At 38.5% G+C, this 21974-nt stretch overlaps 1 protein-coding gene across 3 annotated transcripts in view; it reads right to left on the reverse strand.

Annotated features, from left to right (window-relative positions):
• The window catches only part of GRM5 (glutamate metabotropic receptor 5), a 447694-nt gene that overhangs the window by 12945 nt on the left and 412775 nt on the right, over positions 1 to 21974 (reverse strand). Inside the window, exon 8 of one of the 3 annotated variants that reach the window (XM_037137608.2) lies at positions 2040 to 2135. The exons of the other annotated variants lie outside the window; for them this stretch is intronic. Within the exon in view, the coding sequence (XP_036993503.1) occupies positions 2040 to 2135 (96 nt within the window). The remainder of the gene's footprint in view (positions 1 to 2039; positions 2136 to 21974) is intronic. 3 annotated transcript variants of the gene reach the window in all.

A 21974-nucleotide genomic window follows, 5' to 3' on the forward strand; every position in this document is an offset into this window, starting at 1 on the left:
GAAAGTTGGACCTCAGTGCAGACATGTTGAGTGCCTACCTCTGTAGACCTAGACCTCACCCAAGGAAGTTTCTTCTGTGTTCTCTGGGTCCTCTTACCCTCTGTGTCCCACTGTCTCTTGTCCATTCCCAATCAAGGCAGTCTTGAGCAAATCTAAATGAGGACTGATAGATCTGGGAGTTCTGAGCATGGACCAAACACTCCCAAGAACACTGCATGGCAGAATTGAGACCTAAGTTTGCTGTGAAGAGCTTCATGTCACTTTGTAGATAAATGAAGTATTCCTAAATATCAGTATTGACTGCTTAAATTAGAATGGCCTAGAAAACATGCAATGCTACAGATTTCTAGGTTATATTGTCTAATATTTTGTCACACTATGTTTGACAGGCAGCCAAGTTTGTTAGGTTTAGGAAATCCCGTCTTACACAATTGCCTCAAATCATTAAGTCACTCTGGACAGAGCCCCTGTGTTTATTCGATGCATTCATTTTCACCTTATCCAGCCAATTTGGGTGATATTTGACTGATTTTCAAAGACAGGAATTATGACATTTCATCATATCTGGATGGAAGAAAAACTAGTAAGCTCAGTAGCAGTCTGTTGAGTTACTCCCACAAAAGAATCTTGAGGCTTATCTTCCAGATGCACTGAGATCCAAAAGTAGTTGTAGAAAGGGATCATAGGCATAACACCATCAGATACGCCAATGTGCACACATAGGTGCCTACACGCACACTGTCATTGCTTTGTCTCTGGGAGCCATGGATGAAATTGGCCAAGCTCTTGACCAGAGCTGCCATGAGTGACTGCTCAGGCTGTATGTTGCACAGTTAAAGGCACCATTTTTGCGTATGGCAATGTGAATGGTCTCCCAGAAGTTTGCAATGCAGTGGTCCTTTAAGAAAGTTAGACATTATTTTGAAAACCAGAAGGATCCCCTACTGAGGAAGCAAACACAGTATTTGGGGTGAGAGTTCAACAGGATTCAACAAGATTACGTTCTTGTTATGGAGCTGGCTCTTAAGCTCTGCTCTCAGCACATGCACACACGGGTATATACTCTACTTTCTGCACTTCCTCTTTCCTTTAGTCCAGGATGACTTGCAAGAGCTTCCTTTCCACATATCACAGATGGAATAGTAAATGCCACAAGAAATTAGAGGTGGGAGTTATATCATGGCAAGTGACTCCTCCTCCTCTAGGCTTTTCCAGCATTCTGGAACTGTTTCATGTCAATCTTGAAAGTCTTTATTTCCAGAGCCCTTTTCTTTAAACCCAGTCCCATGCAATAAAGCACATTAATTTCATGCAACACAGCTTAGTTGATGTTTCTAGTTCCAAATACCCCAGCTTGCTGGGCACAGCTCAGTTGGGAGTGCCTGGTATGAAGGAACATGCATAGCGCAGCAACAGGGGGTGTTCGCCACCAGACACAGAGAAGTAAAGGAGATGCAAAGCTACCGTAGCTAGAGGAAGACTAGCTTTCCTGATTTCATTTCACAAAAAGCCACTTGCCTCTACAGTTCAATAGTTTGGCATGACCTCAGCTATGAGTTGACATGCTCAGAGTAAGTCAGATTAATTCCCAGGCTTGTCTGGGATTAGGGGTTGGCATCTTCCCTCAGTTGTAGTCCTTCTCTCAAAACCAGTCTTAGGCTTTTGTGTTTGTTTCCTTAAGTGACTGGGTGATCCTGAAATGTGGATTTCCTCCAAGCTCTTCCACTTTGCAAACTCCAGAAGCAATTTACCAATATTTTAAAATCCATGGGGGAACTGACTCTGAGCTAAGGCTTCAGACATGCAAAGCAGACAGCCCTGGGAAACAGCAGCATGTAGAACAGGAGGCTCCCATCACTTCACATGAAGATGGCATGGGTTTTGCAAGTCAAACACACGTAGAAAACCAGTGGTGGCCCAGGTTGGACACACTGTATGGGATGCACAATTGAGTGAGGACCCAGACCAGGGAGCCACCTGTTCCTCTAGCTTGCATACATTTAGTTCACACCACCTCAGGCCACTCACAGTTTGCTTACCTGCTCATTGTTGCTCTCCCACCATTCCCCATACTCCCTTTGGGGGTGAAACACTCTATTTCCGACTTGTGCTGGGCCAGTCTCCTGTCTTTGTACCTAGTGAGCATGAACAAGGACAGGAGCAAACAGAGAGATGTGATTGTATGCTTAACTGGCCAGGCTGAGGAGGAGCTGCGGCTGCAGAGGGTCACTCCAAGGCAAAAGGGGGGCTCCTGTTTTTCAAAGCAACAGCTGACCTGTGATACTTACTAGATGACTGTGATGGTAAATGAGTAACAGTGGAGACAATTTTGTTATTTCTTGGTTAAATGATATGTGATCTATCCTTTTACATTACTTATTAACCTCTGAGTTCACCATATTTAATAGTCAGTGGTAAAAGCAGTGCAATCCCTACCACCTAAGAAAAAGATTAATATCAATGAATTATTATTTTTTACTGTTTACCACGTACCAGATAGGATGTTACTTCATTTAATTCTGGCAGCAGTCCTATGGCAGAGGCTCTGTTATTATCATATCCATGCATCTGAAGGAGAAATCTAAGATTGTAAGGATTAAGTAGATTTATCAAGGATTTTCAACACAGGGGGTCTAAGTTTAGAATCCATACTTTTTGCCTTCCCTTATATTTTAAAAATAAGTATTGCAATGAAAGAACCTTCATGAAGTGGTACTATGTCCGAACATTACAGGGGTGGTCAAAATTATGTTAAATTACCAGCCATCATTACCTAAAAGATAAATCATTAATAAGGATACAAAATAATAACAATAATATAAGAAGAGAAATAGCACAAGTAAATAATACAATAATTAATAAATATATACTTATATAAGATTAAACTCTGTTTTGCATAGTCACAACTGTAAACCTACTTTTGTTCACTCCTGTATGTTAGAGACAGGTGATGCCAAAAGAGAAAAGATATTCCTTTGATGTGAGAGGTTTGTATAACCATTAAGCTGAAGTTTGAAAGTCAGGATTGGGTTGCTTTAATTGTGTAGGGTGGCTCAAACAGCTTTTGCATCAGAACTGGCAATTCATCACTCCAAGAAGTTACTAAGATGTTTCATCTAAAATAAGTTATAAGATTTTCAACATTAGTTTGCTACATGGTTCATCCAGATGAGCCCTTATATTTGAATGACAGTCTTCAAAGCCAACATACTTTCACCGAAAGTCTCTTTTTTATTCATCAGTTTAAGACTGTGGGGTAAAGAGGCACTGTTGTCCTCATTTGCCAAATAAAATCACTGAGACTTATTCAACTGACTTTACCAATGTCACCAGCCTAGTCAGTAGAAAATAGCTGCCAGTAAGAGCTTGCAGGAGTCCAATACTCTTAGAGTTTATTATCTTTATCACCTTTTTTTACTTGTAAAACTGGAGCCAGATATCATGGCACTTCATCTACTTTTGGTATTCAACAATCAGTGATAAAATTACTATCGGAACGCTTGTTTACCCTTGGTATGGTCACTTTAAAAAAAGTTTCTTTTCCTGCTGTCTCAAAATTCATATTTAAGTAAAACAAAATTAAAATAATTATTAGTCCTGGGATAGAGGTCTTCCTTTTTCTTTAATCCTCAGATGAGAACATGTTTATTGATTTTAAAGAGTAGGGAAGAGAGGGAGAGAGAGGGAGAGAAACACTGATGTTAGAAAGACACATCGATTGGTTGCTTCTTGCACACATCTCAGCTGGGTAACCTGAAACTTAGGCATGTGCCTTGACTGTGAATCAAACCCACAACTTTTCAGTTTGCAGGTCAACGCTGCCTCCAACTGAGCCACACTGGCCGGAGCTGAAAGTCTTCCTCTTATTTTTTTCCTCCTCAAAGATGTTAAAGGTATTTAGTATTTGAATAAAAATGGCTTGTTAAATCAAGCCAAGCAGATGGAATGGATTACCTTATTCAGTAGAAGTTGATTGAGCATCTGTTAAAGTCTAGGCAATGGACTTAGGGGAAATAGAGGTACATAATCCACAGGTCCTACCTGATAGAGCTCACAGACTAGTGAGAGAAATGACAGAAGCAGGCAGTATGTACACACGTAACTTTATGTCTAGGCCATAAAGAAGAGAGGGAGAGAACTTAGAGACTTGATTAGAGGAAGTAAAGCATTAGACCAAACCAGACTAAGTAGGTGGAAGCAACACTCCTCTCCTCCCAGGACCAAACTGGAATTACAACTAAATCATAAAACGATTATCCTGAATAACCAACTGAAGACTAGATGAAGAGAAGTCTTATAGCCAAAACTTTCCTAACCTGGTGAAAGAAAGACACACAAGTCCAAGACATGCAGAGGATCCCAAACAGGGTGGACCCAAAGAGGGCCACTCCAAAACACATCATAATTAAAATAACAAAGAAGACCTTAAAAGCCACAAGAGAAAGACATTTAGTTACCTACAAGGGAGCTCCCATAAGACCATCAGCTGTCAACAGAAACAATTCAGGCCAGAAGGGATTGATGTGAAATATTCAAACTGATAAAAGGCAAGGACCTATAATCAAGACTACTTTACCCAGCAAGGCTATTATTTAAAATTGAAGGAGAAATAAAGGCCTTCCCAAATAAGAAAAAGCTAAAAGAGTTTGTTACCACCAAGTCAGTGTTATAAGAAATGTTAAAAGTGCTACTTTAAGAAGAAGAAAAGGAAGAAGAAGAACGAGGAGGAGGAGAAGAAACAGAGGAACATAGTAAGAGGAATAAAATGGCAATAAATATGAACCTACTGATAATCACTTTAAATGTAAATGGCTTAAACGCTCCAATCAAAAGACATAGGGTAACTGAGTATATAAAAAAACAAGATTTAGAATGTTAATTAAATGAGCATTTTCTTTAATTATCTTAATTGGATTTAAATGATGTTTTTTCAACTCACTAAAAGTGTGTTTAGCCTCATCTCCCTTAACATAAGATCTCCTTATCAGGCATGTCTCTACTCTGGGTTCAAGAGGAAACCAGAGTACAGTAGCTCTTTGTTTTAAAAGTGCTATGTTCAAATGTGTTTCAAAAAGTAAGTCCTGAGACAGAGTGGGAAAGAGAGGTTAGGCAGAGGCACAGCCAGGAGCCTGGCAGGGCGATAAATAAGTCATTTTTGAACATTTATAACTTAGAACTTATATAGAACATTTATAATTTATGACCATCCTGGGGAGAAGTAGGACTGCATTAATTATAAAGTTTGCTAATGATCATAATCATTAAAAACATGCATATTATAAAAAAACATATGTGTGTGTATACACACACATGCACACACGCACACACAAGAGACCCACCTCAGAATGCTGTCTACAAGAGTCTCACCTCAGAATGAAAGATACACACAGTCTAAAAGGGATGGAAAAAGGTATTTCATGTAAATGGAAATAAAAAGAAGAAGCTGGGGCAGCAGTACATATATCTGACAAAACAGACTTTAAAACCAAGGCTCTATCTAATAAGAGACAAAGAAGGGCACCACAAAATGATAAAGGGAAGAATCCTACAAGAGGATATAACTCTAGTAAACATTAATGCATCTGACATAGGAGCAGTATTACCCTAATTCCAAAATTAGATAAACACTCTACAAAGAAAGAGAATTCTAGTCTAATGTATCTGATGAAGATAGATGCTAAAATTCTCAAAAAGTGTTAGCAAACAGGATTCAGCAACACATGAAAAGTGTATACCATGATCTAGTGGTGTTAAAGTTGGTACAATATCTGCAAATCAGTAAACGTGACCCACCACATAAACAAAATGAACAATGAAAACCACATGATCATATTAATAAATACAGAAAAAGCATCTGATAAAATTCAGCACTCATTCATTATAAAAACTCTCAGCAAAGCAGAAGGGAGTGAATATATCTCACTATTACAAAGGCCATAAAATGAAAACTCATATCCAACATCATACTCAATGGGCAAAATCTATAAATGTTTCCTTTAAGATGGGGAACAAGACAGGCTGTTTTTACCACTGCTATTCAACAAAGCACTGGATGTCCTAGCCACAGCAATACAGTGTATAGGTGTGTTGTAGAATTGTGCATGCATCTGAAACTTGCATAATTTTTTAGCCAGTGTCACTTCGATAAATTAAAAAAAAAAAGACGTCAGAAGAGAATCCCTTGTGAAATCCCCATCATTGAATGCCATTCTACATGTCAATAGAAAATATTTTGTGCTTATTTATTAATTGGGCTCTACAACCAAAATGCTACTCTGTAGCATAAGTTAAAAGAATATTAATAGACTAGAATGACTGATGGTCACTTGAAGGGATCCTTAAAGTATTTTTGAATATCTTCTGTTAGTCTAATTGCCAGTTAATTGAAATCTTCCATAGATAATTTAGGATGTCTATACTCTTCATGCTTGTAAGCTCTTCTCTCTCTCTCTGCCAGTTAACCATGGTTATGAAATACATCCTAAACATCCTATTCTACCAAATCCAAACTTCAACTTCATTTGTTAAAAGCTTTTACAAAACAAAATAAAAAACAAAAAAATATGAATCCCAACTCATTCCAATAAAGCAAGATACAGTTGACTTTTTGGAACTTTCAAGTATTTCTTATATTCAAAATAAGGTGAAAATGCCATTCAGTTAGGGACGCTCATCTTGCTTTCAGATGGGAACTTCATTATTTGTCTATAATTATAATTAAAGCTTAACTATGTTTACCATATACTTAAATAATTCTCATTTTCATTCATTCAGATATTCATTATTCCATTCACCAATGATGTGCTGTTTAAAGCAACTAATAAAGCTTTTACAGTTCTTTCTGCAGATGTACAGTTCTTTTTATTTGTGTTTTTCAGAAATATATAACTCAATTAAAATAGTTTAACTTTTTATAGTTTTTAGTGTATTAAATATCAATCTAAACTATTTTTCTTATATACAAATTCATGTCTCTTTTAAGCACTTACTAAAATATATGTATATACATGTACACACTCATACTTGTGAGGTACTGTTTTAATATCAACTCACTTGTCAAATGAAATGCTTAGTTTACTGAGTTATATTCAAAGTTACAGTAGCAATAATAATCATAATGGTATATTGAATGTGCCAGATTCTTTTCAGTGCATTATGCTTAATTCTTAATACTACTCTATATAATAGATGCTAATGTCCTCATTCCAAAGAGATAGGCATTTAAGATCAGTGTCAATAAGTCCAAGCTCATAGTGTTTATGAATGGGAAACCCAAGATTAGAAATTGGGCCTCTCTGATTCCAAAGCTCCTCTTATTAAACATCCCTTTAAGTAACAATGCCAGTAACTTTAGAAACAAAACTATGAAGGCTTGTTATTTAGCTTTTCTCTCCTTGACCCCGTTTTGCAAAGGAGTGGTAGAGTTAACAAAGACAGCCAGTGGAGGACCTAGTACAGGACTTTAAATTTTGTTCCTTCATTTGGGTTCCTATCGATGTACTACATATGTTTAGTTTAGATCATTCAAACCATTTACGGAATACTCTGCGTGCCAGGCACTGCGGTAAGGAGCATGTGGGTGACTCTATGCCATTGATAAGCTCACAACCAGGAGTGGGAGGATGCGATGTAAACAGAACATTTTTAAACAATGTGAGTTTTATTATAGGAACATACAAAAAGGCCTACCTACCACATACTAGAATGGCAGGAAAATTTTAGTGAGATACAACACCTAAGATGAATCTTGAGAGATGAGTGGGAACAGTGTGAAAAGATGAGTAGGCAGGCAGGAGAAAAATCAAGAGCAAACACATGGACAGGCTCAGTCACGTGGTGTACATAGGGAAAGAGTGTTTAGCATTTTTTATGGTAACCAAGAATAAAATGAGACAAGGTAAAATGGGCAGTGTGGAGGGAGAGGCACAGATAAAATGTAGTCTATGGATGAATTTAACCTGTAGGTTATGTGATCCCTCTGTGACATTTTGAGCTAAGAAAAAAAGTGTGGTCAGAATGACATTTAGACAAAACACTATGAATTTGAGGGGACAAAACTATAGATAGACTCATACTAGGGCAATAGTCCATGTAAAGGATGATGAGATAATGCCTTAGGGTAGTGGTGATATGGAAAAGTAGGGTACAGTTTAAAAAATATGGGGGAGGTAAAATGAGTAGGATCTACTGGATGATGAGTGTAAGAGAAAGATGTGTGGAAAGCTACACCAGTTCCTGCCTTGAGTGGTGTACTTACACCTGAGTTAAGGAAATACAGAAAATGTGTATATTAGGGGGTAGACATAAAAAGCTTCATTTTGGAGTACTGAGTTTGAGAAGCTGGAGGGATATCCAAGTAGACTATTCAGTAGACACAAGGCTGTAAGAATCTGGAGGTTGGGGAACAGTTATTCACTGAGGAGGCGTGAACCAAATGGTTACATACACCGTGAGCATGGATTCAGTGTTCACAGAGAGCATGCAGAATGTGGGGTCAGTAGAGAGAGGGGCCTACAGACTTGCTCATCCTACCTGTTCAAAAACTTTTATAACACCGTTAATGTAAGCATTTCCTCAAAACATCTATTGAGTACCTACCAAATGCCAGATACTGAATTCAGAGTTTTTGAATCTTTTTTTTTTTGGTACAGTTTCCAGACATTTAGATTTATACTCCACATAGCTTTGACACTTTGATTTCTGGGCCATACCTTGACATAAAAAATGTTACAAAATTTTAATAGATCTAGGAATGATTTGTTCTGAAATTAGCTTTAGCTACCTTTGTGAATATTTTTGTCATTGTTTCTTTCATAACTCTTTTATCCAGGACGCTTTAGTTCCTTTTACTCAGTTCTACAAGAGCCTATAGTCATGTGATAAATTTAAAGATGTGGGAGTAAGACTTTCTCAGGATTAGATAGAAAATATAATTTTTCCATTATGGTTTGAATCAAAAATTCCATTTCTTCACTCCCTTTTCTCCTTTCCTATCCATATCTACTAAACATAGGATTGCTGACATTTATATATAAACTATGTGGTCCAGAATGAGTGAGTGAGTCCAGAATGAGATGAAACACTAGAATAAAATGAAGAAATTTAAAAATAATTTGTATATTAGGTGAAATAGCAGGAACTCTGGGGGACGATTCCTGAAGCTGGAGGGATTTTTCAGGTAGATACTGCAGACTCTCTGAGGACATGGCTGGAAATGAGTGGAGAAGACAGGACAGGGATGCTGGAGGTCTCAGCAGTGAAGGGGAAAAGGGGACAGAAAAGGGGAAAGCTGAATGTACTAGAGGCACATTTCCCTGACTCCAAAATTTTGTCAAGGGTTTGTTCTGCTTAAGGTTTAGTTCTCTCCTACAGATAAAACTATCTTGAGAAATAATTTTCTCATCATTTCTCCCATGCTGACTTCTACCATGTGCCAAACTCTACTCATTGAAGGAGAAGCACTGAGTTAATTTTTCTGAACATCTACACATAGCCTTTTTTTTTCTTTCCCAAGCCAAGTATCATTCAGTTCAGTGAAAACTACAGGGAGATATTTTCCTATATGGGTGGAAATCATTGTATACATATTTTACTTAACCTATCATTTAAATTTTTAGAGAGAGAGAGGAAGAGAGAGTGAAAGAGGAGAGATGTGTGGAGAGGGAGAGATTTGCTGTTCCACTTATTGATTCATTCATTGGTTGATTCTTATATGTACCCTGACCAGGGATTGAACCTGCAACCCTGGCATATCGGGACAGCACTCTAACCAACTAGGCTACCTGTCCACGGCATCCTATCATTCTTTAAAGTATTCAGAGTAAAAACAAACAGTGGGCAGCGACCAGAGGGGAGAGAGAAGGGAACTTAAGGGGAAAAAGGGGGAGGAGAAAAGATGAATGACCAAAAGACTAGGGGGGAATGGGAGGGAGGGGGGAGACCGGGCGGGGGGGGGGAAGAGGAAAAAAAAATGTACTTGAAAAGTAACCAAATAAAATTATAAAAAAAAAAAAAAAAGATCTCTCTCAGAAGTCAGTGAGCAGTGAGTGGGAGATGGAAAATGTTGAATATTTATTAACTTTATTAATTCAGTACATTTTAATTTTAGTAATTCAATATGGAATAGATACTAATGGGGCTGGAGGGTAAGGTTGGGGAATAAGTGGTTAGGAGGATGTTCTTCAAGGAAATCTTCATTTAAACCATTAGGAAAGCATCCTATTTATCTTATTTTTTAATATTTTTTATTTTATTGATTATGCCATTACAGTTTTTCTATTTCCCCCTCACAATGCACACCCCTCCCCCACCATCCCTCCTTTAGTTCATGACCACGTGTCTCAAGTTCTTTAGATTCTATATTTCCCATACTATTCCCATACTATTCTTACCCTCTCCCCTATCTATTTTGAAAGAATCCTATTTACAAAGCAAATTTAAATCCTCTTTTTCCTCAACTACCTGCTGTTATTCAAAATATAAGTGTGGTATGAGCAGAGAAAATTATATGGAAAGAAAAGAGTACTTTTTTGGTAAATAAGGTGCAGAAAAAGTAAATTATTGACTGAGGGACACTTGAAGCAATTATAGAACAGGTCATTCCAAATGTTGTAGAAAACGCATTAAAGGCTTTTCATACAAAAAATTGCAGTCCAGAAAGCACTCTCAAGGCCGAGATTGAGCATAAACCTGGATGACTAGAGAATTTTTTTTAAATGATCAGATCAAATACACCTTGCAACTGAATGCATAGATGAATAAATGAATGCAATGGAAAAGTAGCAATCTTCAAAGGGCTTTGCTGCTGTTTTGTTTTGATTTTAATAACTGCAAAATGAGGCAACTTTGTAGACTTAAGTCAAGATATCAAGGAAGAAAGAAAAATTAAAGATATTGAGTAAAGGGAATAACTAATATAGAAATTTTGATATAAAATACTTGTGAAAAAAAGGAAAGACCACAATTTTTCTCTTACATATCATAACTGAACAGTAGCTACGCTGAAGGATCCATCTTCAACACATAACCCAGAATCTGACCATTTCTTAGCGCCTCCATTTACTGCTTTGGTTTAAGCCACCATCATCTCTTAACTTTGAAAACCGTAATCACTTCCTATTCTGGTCCTGCATCTGTCCTTACTTAGAGCTCCCTCCCACAGGCACCCTCCCACTGCGGTGGGTTGCCTTTGCTATGGCCATTTCCTCTGCCTTCAATGTTTCCCCCCAAAATATCCATAGATACCTTCTATCTTTCCCCAAAGGTTACTTTCTCAACATAACCTACCAGGACCACCCTATTTTAAAATGCAAATATGATCCATTCTTCCTGTTTACCATTTCCTACGTTTGTCTTATTCAATACACTTTATATTTTAGTTATTTGTTTTATTTACTGTCTTTTTTCCTCCAATAGAATCTTCAAAAGAATGTAAGCTCTATGAAGGAATGGATTTTGGACTGCTTCTTCACTGTGGTCTTCACAGTGCCTATGATGCCGCCACGCTAATTACAGGTGATATTTATTGAGTGGATGCACGCATGTATGAGTGACTAAGAAGAGAACCAAGCTATGGGGAAAACTTCAGATGGGAAGGAGGAAAGAGTAGCAAGCACATACTAAATATCATTAAAGCTCTTGATAAGCTGGAACGGGATGAAGGTAGAACTGGTGCAACCTAAGTTTTGTGAAAGTACAGGTGGAAAAGTGAAATAGCTACTTTGGGCAGGAAACTTACAGAGTGAGCAAAAAATATGGGGCAAATGATTGGCAAAAAGTGAAACACTGAAACCTGGAAGTTTGTATAAAAGATACTCATATTATAAAATTGCCCCTCTTTCACATGGCCACATTCTTCATAATAAGCTGCCTCCTCCTTACCTTGAGGAGGTAGGTCTTTATTAGGCTAAGATGATCACTGTAACCCAATAAACCAATTCTTCCAGAGATTTCTAAAAACTTTTTTTTGTTGTTTTAGCTGGAAAACACGATCCCTTTTTGCTCTGGACAGTTGTCTGGATGTGATATCTGACAACACCACGACCATATTATTCTGCAGGCATGAGAGAAGCAAAGCTAACATTCCGAAAATTAGAAAACTTAAAGAACATCAGTTCTGGGCCATGTCTCTGAACACTGAATTAGCCTTTTTAACTTTAGAGCTTCTTTTTATATATGAGATTAATTTCCTTATCATGTAAACCACTTTGAACTAGACTTTAGATTCTCTGATACCAAATCCTACCTCTTTGCTTTCATTACTTTTTCTATCCAGGATGAATCTAAGAATTTCTAAGGTTATTTATAGCATTTACTTAGATGTGGATATTTACAAGTTATGTGTGTGTGTGTATTTATGAAGACCCTAAAGAAGCAACTTACTGACAAATAATTTCGTCTTACCTAATTGGTTTTGTTTTTTAAAATATTGTTCCTTTTTATAAACACTATTTGGGTCTTCATAGAATTAGATGTGTATATGAAAAAAGGGGTAGGTAGCCTGGGTAAAACAAAGCACTGTTTTCCCAATAATCTTTATTTAGAGAGTGATGAAAACAGTTGGCCCCCACAACCATGGTACAAATGCCACTGTTCACTTACTTGAAGCCATACTAATTATAGTCATAGTTGGGCCACATTGTGATTTATAAGGAAAAATTATAAAAAATACATTTGGTCGGTCTGATGACCATGACTCCTGATCTACAGCTTCCAAACACCCTAGGAGTTTCCCACACATTGAGAGTAGTAAAGCTGTCCTTCGGGTTGGTGAACAAGCAGAGACACAGGAAGAGAGGGGCATGTGGAGAGGATGTGGAAGCTCCTATACCTGTTTCATATGGCTCTTCCTGAGTTATGTCCTTCGATAATGAACTAGTGATCTAGTAACTAAAATAATTCTCTAAGTTCTGGGAGCCACTCTACCAAATTAATCAAAATGGATGACAGTGGGGTTTGGAGAAGGGGGTAAGGGGACTGTGGGGACCTCTGATTTATAGCCATGTAGGTCAGAAGTACAGGTAACAACCTGGGCTTAGAGCTGGCATCTAAAGTCCAAGGAGGAGGTCCCTGGAACCTCCAGCCTACAGCTCGTCCATCAGCACAGGTGATAACTTGGGTTTAGGACTGGTTTAACCTGTGGGATCTGATGCTATCTCTGGGCAGACCGTGTCAGAACTGAGTTGAATTATAGGACACAAGCTGGTGTCAGGAAATTTTGTGCTGGTGTGATGAAGTCTCTCCCCCACCCCCCTCCCCCGCCCACCACATTGTAATTGGATCCAGGAACCCAAAATAACTAGTTACTATGGGTTTAGTTTTGCATTCTCGAAGTGATTAGTTGGCAGGAACTGTCACAAGTCAGAACACTTGTAAGTAAACACTTTGATAAAGCTTTTGGTCACACATTAGCAGAATTGGCATTGGTTGGCACGTGTTTATTTGCCAAAGATTTCTCTGAATTACCCTTCAAGTCACCAGATGAAGAAAATGCCAAGAAAAAGCAAACGAAGAAAACAAGGCTCAGTGTAATTATGTGCTTCCTATCTCTTACCCAGTCACTTATAGATCCAGGTAAAAGTGGTCTGGGCTCTTCTCTATGATGGTTTAGGTACCATCATTCTCTTTCAGATACCATCGTATTTGAGTCCCCTTAGAGGAACCTTTGGAGACAGGTTTTTTCTTAATTTTCCCTTTCTGGTTTTGGACAGCATGTTCTGCCTTTAGTTTTTAATCTTGACTTTGCTCCAATCACTGCCTCAACTTCCTTGTACCACTATAAACCTTTATAACAGCTTTGGGTATATTCCACCCTGTTCCCATGTTGGTTCCTCAAACCCCAGATTAGACCTCAGCTTTGGACTTCAGACAGGCAAAGTTCAGACCAAATGCCTACCCATAGGTGATAGCTTAAACATTACCCAGAAACAATGTCTAAGTTAAAAATGTATGAAGCTAAGTGCAGCACAATGTATTTTATTTTCCAGATTTATTGCCACATTACCTTTTGACTACCCTAATTTTGGATCCTGACAGTGATAAAGTAAGGAGAGAAACTGAGATATACATTTGAATATCATTTAAAATATTATAGAAGACTTTCTCATTACCATTTAATTATCTCAACACACTGAGTAATGTGATTATTATCCTCATCCTTCAGACAAGGAACTTGTGGTTTAGAAAGCCTCCTAGTGTGGCCAATGCCCCATAAATGAGAAGTCACAGAAGCAGGGCTAGAAACCAGAGTTTTACTTCCAACCTTCATGTTCTTTATTAACAACCTCACTTTTTTATTCATTTTATGCTGAAAAAAACTTATCTATATAATCTTATAACCTATTTCAGAGACTGAAAAATGTCACACATGAAAGGGATAGTGTGTGCTTAGTGGAGCTAGGCATTGAGCACATTATCTACTTATGTTTTCAAAGGCCAAAATTGGTGGAGCGGAATGACCACCCTCCAGATGCCCTGCTAACGTGCACACAGACTGCCATGTCCACCCACACGGGAACACACAGAAGTCTGAAGGCAGCAGGAGAGGCGATGCTGACAACTGCCAGGCAGCGTCGATGTGTGGGACACTGATACCAGGAGACAGACAGGATGAGGTGGCGGAATATTTCAACAACCCTCAGGTGTTACAAAGAGGGCTGAAAGGAAGCCCAAGTCACTCTTTCAAATCCAATTGACCAAAGGAGAATTCTAGAAGAATACAGAAGAAAAATCCTTACAGATCCTCAGTGTAGAGGGAAGAGTAACCTGATCTAGTTCAATATCACAAAGTAATAATAGTGCCACTTAATTCCTTATTTCAGTCTCATCTTTCACCCTCTGTGTATCTATATGTAAGTAAATGTATTAGAATGGTTTTCTATGTGTTCCAGCAGATCTTGTGGTTTCTAGATGCAGAAAAAGAGCTTTTGCCCAGACTTGAAATGTCAAATTGATTCATTCAAAGATTTCAGATTAAAAATGAAAATTGACCATGATTAATGGTCCCGGAAGGTAATGTCAATAATGAACATAAGTTGTGAAAGTGTTTGAGAAACTGCCAAGGAATGTATTACTGTGTCCTCTGTGAAATGGAAGGAAGGTGGAGGTGCACAGGTGGGCAAGCAGTGCAAACAAACAATTAAAATGCACAGAATCAGCTATATTGACCCAGGAATTCTATTCATTCAAATTTATTCTAAGGAAATAATTCAATGGCTGCTCAAAGGCTTATGTACAAAGGTTTTTTTTTCCTTTGGTGTTATAGAAAATAGCAAAAAAGTAAACAAACCAAGAGCAAACAAACCACCGGAGAATAGTTTAATAAATTGCAGCATAGCAATATTATGGAAATGTGTTAAATTTTGTATTGAGTAAAGCCTTTCATTTCACTTCTAGAAAATTCCCAAACCATGTATTTTAATGCCACTTATGATGAGAACTTGTTTTCAGAAATGAATCATCTGAAGTCATTGCCTTTTCATTGTGTGCTTTCACTCAGCTTTGCTGCTTGTTTCGCAATCAACAGAAACCCAGGAAGATCCAGATTTAAAACTAATTCTAAGGTGCTTCACAGGCTTACACAACATCCTCCACAGGGAAAACTTTCCAGGGAGGAACAGAATGTTTCCCAAAGGGAGTGCTTCCATATTAGCACAGGATCAGCCTAAAGGAACATCGTAGTGAAACATTAATTAAAAGTTGCAAGCTTCTACTTTAAGATTGAGGAATTTTCAGACAAAATAATTTTTCTTCCTAAAGACAGGGAGTCATTTTCCAACAGGAATTTTTCCTAACATTTTTGTGTGTGAACAACTGACAGAGCACTGAAGTCAGGTCAAGATGGATAATAAGGACAGTAAGAGCCAATAATTTCTGAGCCCTTGGTAATCGCTGCAACATCCCCATGAATTAGGTTCTGTTTTCATCCTGTTTCATGAGTGGGGAAGAACTAAGACACTGGGAGATCAAACATCTTGCCCAAGGTTACTGGGTTGGTTAACCACGTGCATGTTGGTTCTCACTAAAAATGTCGGTTACAAACACACACACACACAAGTAACTGCTATTTTTCTAACCCTTTCTTTTCTCTCCTGATCTACTGGCTTGAGCCCCTGCCTTTGCTCTTTTCTGACCCTTTCCACCCAAGTACACAGGAAGCCTGATCCCTCTTGGGTACTGACCTTGATTACAGTTGACCCTCAGCAGCTTGACTTCCTCAGCCTGGGGTCTGTTGGAGCCCAAACCTTAGTGCTTCCCCATGGAAGCAGATTTGCTTTGAAACTGACAGAGAATCAGAGCCCTTTCCTCAAAGCAATTTCTTGGAAGTCTCTGTTCTTACCTCTGTACTCACATTTGATGATCTTTTTCTTAACTAGAGCTTCCCAAATTGAATGAACTTTGTATTTCTATTTTTAAATATATTTTATTGATTATGCCATTATAGTTGTCCTATTCCCCCCCTTCATTCCCCTCCACCCTGCACACCTCCTCCCCCACCATTCCCCCCTTTTGTTTATGTCCATGTGTCACAAGTTCTTTAGATTCTATATTTCCCATACTATTCTTACCCTGCCCCCTATTTTCTACCTACTGTCTATGCTACTTATTCTCTGTACCTTCTCCCCACTTCTCCTCCTCCAACTTCCCTGTTACTAACCCTCCATGTGACCTCCATTTCTATTTGAATTGAAACCCTTTTCAATTGCAATTGAATATAAATTAAATTGATATTGATATTCAATAGTGTATCAGTTTCAGGTATACTCATAGTGATAGACATTTAGATACCTTATGAAGTGATCACCCCCAACTGACACAATACACCGTTATTACAATTTTATTGACTGTATCTCCTATCTGTACTTTACATCCTCATGACTGTTTTTGTGACTACCAACCAAACTGTGTGAACTTTAAGTATCACAAAACTTGTCTCTACCCCTGCATCTCAGTTTCCCTTCTAGCCAATTATGCTAAGTAAAAGAAGCCAGTCAGAGAAAGACAAATATATCATCTCACGTCTATGTGAATCTGAAGAACAAAATAGAACAGAGTTATGGATACTTGGAATAGACTGACAGCTGTCAGAGGGCATTGGGGTAGTGGAGGACTGGATGAAAGAAGGTGAAGGAATTAACCAAAGGATAGATGTACATAACCCATGGACAAAGACAATGTTGTGTTGATGGCCAGAGGTAAGGGGGAGCAAGGGAGGAAAATGGGGATGTCTGCAATAGTGTCAACAATAAAAATAAAGAAAAAAATAACAGGAATGGAAATCATAAATTACCTAGCTGTTATTACCAGATTTGCTAATGCTTCCTGAGTTACAATTGCCCCATCTGCAAAATAGAAATGTTGAGGATCAATTCAGACAATTTATGTAAAATTCTTGATCTTAATAGAGTGCAAAATAGTGTTACTTCCATACTTGTCATTTTTTCCTTACTAGTAATTTCTATAAGCAGGCAGGCTTTTCTCAGACAGTTTTAATATAAAATATTTTGCCTTGTTTTCATTTTTTGTCTGCATGTCTCCTAATACTTCTGAAACCATGAGTCCTTATATGGAACATGCCCTGTATCATCTCCATTAAATCTTGTGGGTTCGTCTTTAATTTTACTTCCATTTAGACTCAGCTCTCATGATCTGTTCACTCCCACACCCTAACTTATGCTGCTGTGACTTAGGCTGGAGTTGAAAATGCTATGGAGATAAATGAAGCTCTCCTTTTCACTTTATACGAGCCTTTCTCCCCTGTTGATCTTTAGTAGAGCCATAGTCTCTTTCTTCATAACACTTGTTCTTACAAAGTACCATTAGTCATTTGCTCACTAGTTTGTTATCTGTCTCTTTCACTAGACTGCAAACTTCACAATGGCAAGGGCATGCCTGCTCTTTTCACAAGCACTTAGCATAGGGCCTTGTACACAGTAGTTGTTTTTATGCATGAGTGCAGTCATAAAATGGTAAAAGCAACAATGTTCATCAAAGGCGAAGCAGTGATATTTATTCAAACCTAACGCCATTCCTCTAGCTCTCTTTCCCTTTCTGTTTCACACAGAGGTTCATTCAGCAATTCTTATCTCAACAAAGTTGCTTTGTTTGCCTTTCTTCCTCTAGTCCTCTCCCTGCGCCTTTGTGGCTCCCGTCCCACCTCCACACAAAGGCTTTCCTTCCTCTTTGCATTCCTCCGTCTGTTGACTACTGATGAACAAATCAACAGTGTTCCCAAATTTTGCCAAAGGATCTTAGTTTCCCTCTCTCTCCGATTTTAAAACCACTTGATTTTTATAAGACCAAGATGAGGTAAGGGGGGTAGAGGGGGGTTGGGGTATTCCTGGTTCCAGTAGGTATGTGAGGGGTGAGGGGAAGGGAGGTCATTTTCCTGTGACAGGTGCAGCTCCTAAGGGTGGGCATGACCCACGGACAGGGAAGCCCTGGGGCTGATGAGTTGTGTTGTTACTCGAGCTTTCTTTACACTGGACAGCACAATACAATCACAAGTGCATGACTCACAACTGCCTTTCTACTTTCCTTCTATTCTTCGTCACACTGTTTGATAGTGCCATTTTAATAAAGGGAATTATATTTATCCTGGTTTGGGGATAATGTACTTTTTTATAGTCAGCATATATTGTTAAAAGAAGGATTTACTAGTTTTGCCATCTATCCTCCATTTTGCCAAGCAAATTCCACATTGCTCAGTGTCTATCACGATATATTGAAAGTGAGATTGTTTTAATTTCATAATGGGAGATATCCAAATAAACGTTACTTACAAGTTATTCTGTAAGGTCTTTTCTATGGTAAATTCACTAGTGTTTCTCATGGACTTATTATGCACCAAATATTGAACTAGGACTTTCTTGGTGATCTAGAAACACAGGAATTTACTGTGGCAGAGTGTAATAAATTAACACATGCTATTAGATAGCATTATATATATTATATATGTACACATACATGTATAACCACATATATACACTAAGTGACACACATATCTCTATATAATCATAAACAAACATATATGGATATACAATAGTTCTTCAAATTTTTCTAAACTATATCACTTTAGTTGACTTGAAATAGGCAACAAATCATAGCAATTAAGTGGACTGACTTTGGAATTAATTAACATGGTTTTGATTTCCTAGCACTATCACTTGGAGCTGTATGATATAGGATAACTTACATAACTTTCCTTAAAATTTTCCCTTTGAATAATGGGAGCAATGCCGCTTTCCTCACAGCCCTGATGTTTTAAATAGATTTTAATATAATGAAATCTCACAAAGACGCTATGAAGTAGGTATTTTGCAAGAGCCACTAAGTATCTGGCTCCAAGTCACAGTAAGGCAAAGCCAGGGTCCGTGTCTGCTGTGCTGAACTCTAAAGATTGTACCCTAGAATGTGAGATCGAAGAAAATAATCAAACTTACCAAAGGGGATAATGAAAGGGAAAAGAAAACTCAATTCAGAAAAAAAATTAAAACTCCAGGAGAAGCCAAAGAATGGGAAGAAAAGGAGGAAGAGAAAACATGGCCTGTGTTAGGAGTTTTTATACATTTTATAGTTTTATGTTTTTATATAGCATTAGGATGTTCTCATACATCCTTAGAACCCCGGAGAAGGACAGTGATGATGTTATTTAAAAGAGAGCTCTAATTCACATGGCTTATGAATGTTGATGTTGGAATTCAAAAGCGGGTCCTTCTGATCATAAATAATATACTCAGACATGATGCATCTTCTTGATACTTTGCACAGTGCTTAGTTCTGAGTGGACATAAGAGGGTACATTGCATAACTCTGAGCTCCTTGAGAATCTAAGAGCCGTCTTAGAATCTAATGGGGATGACATAAAGAGAGGACACTAAATCGATGATTAAGAAAACAACATCAATGTATGGCTAAGACAGGAAGATCCTAGGATTAAAATGGGAAATGTCATGATGGATCTTGAACTTAACCTACCATGACAGGCAGAAGCTTAGTTCAGATGCGCAATCACCGTTTGTTGAATGCGTAAGTCATAAGAACAGTCAAGTGAAAGGCATTGTGTTCTTTTTCTGTTACCTTTCTTCCTCACCAGACTTACTAGAATTGAAGGCCTTAGTGTTCTCCTTTGTCACTAGAGAGAGGGCAGGGTGCAGAGAGGGGAGGAGGAGAAAACCAACAGGGGCAAGCTCACTGCCTTGCCTGTAATTGCCATGTCAGACACCACATCTGCAACCTGATGCCCACAACAGGGACTGAACTCTGTCAGGGCTCGAGAAAGCAACGTGCTGAATAAAAGAATGAATGAATGAGGTGAGGTGAAAGATTGTTTCGGGGAAGCCCTAGAGAAATCAGAGAAGGAGGAAAATGCGCCACCGTCAGAATAATACCATCATGTTGCTCTTTCTTTAAGGCCTCTTCAGTCACCTCTCCTGTAATTACTTCTTTTTCGTGCACCTGTAGTGCCCTCAGTGGAGACTTAAAACAAGGACAATTCTCTAGTTATTTGCTTACATCTCTGGCTCTACTGTGAGGAGAAGAGTTATCTGGTATATTCATCTTCATCTCTCTGGTGCCTAAAATATCAACTAGTTCATAAGAGGCAGCGTAAGTAATAGATTTTCAACAAATAGTACCTATTTATTATTATTGTTTGGGTACTACTTGTTCACATTCACCAAGCAGAGAACCTTGCCGGCCTATGATGGACTGGGGCCCAACTCACCTCTTTTTAGCCCATTTGTTTTTGTTGTCTGGTATACAACTTAGATCTTTCTAACTCTTGTGTAGTTTGTTCCTTTAATCCACTAAATTTCATTTCAATTCCATTTTCCATAAAAGTGTCTATTGCCCCCTTGTGTCGCCTTGTGAAGCTGCCCGCTAACCCCTGGTTTGGTGCTATAGCTCTCCCCGGCCCCGTGAGACTCTGCTGCCCTCTAGGGGCCTTGCTCCTCACATACTCCTCAGGACCCGTTTGCTCCCTGCTCAGCAGCCCAGTCCTTGGGTGTCACTGCCATGCTTGTGGCAGGGCTGCCATGGCCCGGGGCTCTCCTGCCTGCTCTTGCAGTCAAGTGTATAAACTTGTGGCTATGTATGTAGAAGATTTAGGAGTATGAAACTTGGGAAGAGCAAGCAAGCAAGATCTCAAGAACTGAAACCCATCCCAAGTAGAAGTTTTCATGGGGTCTCAATGCTCTTGGTACCAATAGGATCCTCAGCTATGGGTGTCCCACTTGCATCTTGGTAACTTGTATATTATATCAAAGTTTACTCTGTGGCCTCCTGTAGCTACTACTTAGAGTTCTACTGGGTGAATGAACACTGACTTCCTTCTTTGCTTGGTCCTTTGGGAGATAAAAAGCTTCCTCAAAGATATCAGTACTAACATTGTTTTCTTTTCTTAAAGCCACACCCATATCCAGTTACATACTCAGTGATAAAGACTCTTCACTCCGTCTAATTTCACTTCTCTGTAACATTAGAACTATTGACCTCCCCATCATTTTGAATAATTCCTTTTTTGTTTCTGGTATCACTTCTATCTGGGTCTTAAGTGTACTTAATACTAACATTCAGGACTTCTAGGTTTAGTTCTCAACTTCCCTTTATTTATTTGGTCCCTGGGCCCTGTCCTTGGCTCTCCTAAACTGTACTTCAAACACCAAATTCTCTTGATCTTCAGGCCAGTTTTCTCAGCAGTTTCTTGGACTTGTTCACTTAAATGTCTTGTGCATCTTGAATTTAACAATTTCAAAACCAAACTTATCTTTCTTCAGATTTTTTCTCGTTTACCTTACCATTGCCCTATTCCAAACTTCTTCTAATTTAGTCCTACTATCATCAAGGGTGGATGGCTCCTCCTCATTCTCATTTTAATCTCTATCCTTGACTTCTACTCTAAGCACATAGGACATATAGTATTAACATGTCCAGAACTGACCCTTGATTTTTAGCCTTCATCTCTGCCCTCCCCAAGG

This window comes from Artibeus jamaicensis, unplaced genomic scaffold (genome assembly GCF_021234435.1).
Source record: "Artibeus jamaicensis isolate MK-2021 breed Jamaican fruit bat unplaced genomic scaffold, CSHL_Jam_final contig_64, whole genome shotgun sequence".
NCBI lineage: Eukaryota > Metazoa > Chordata > Mammalia > Chiroptera > Phyllostomidae > Artibeus > Artibeus jamaicensis.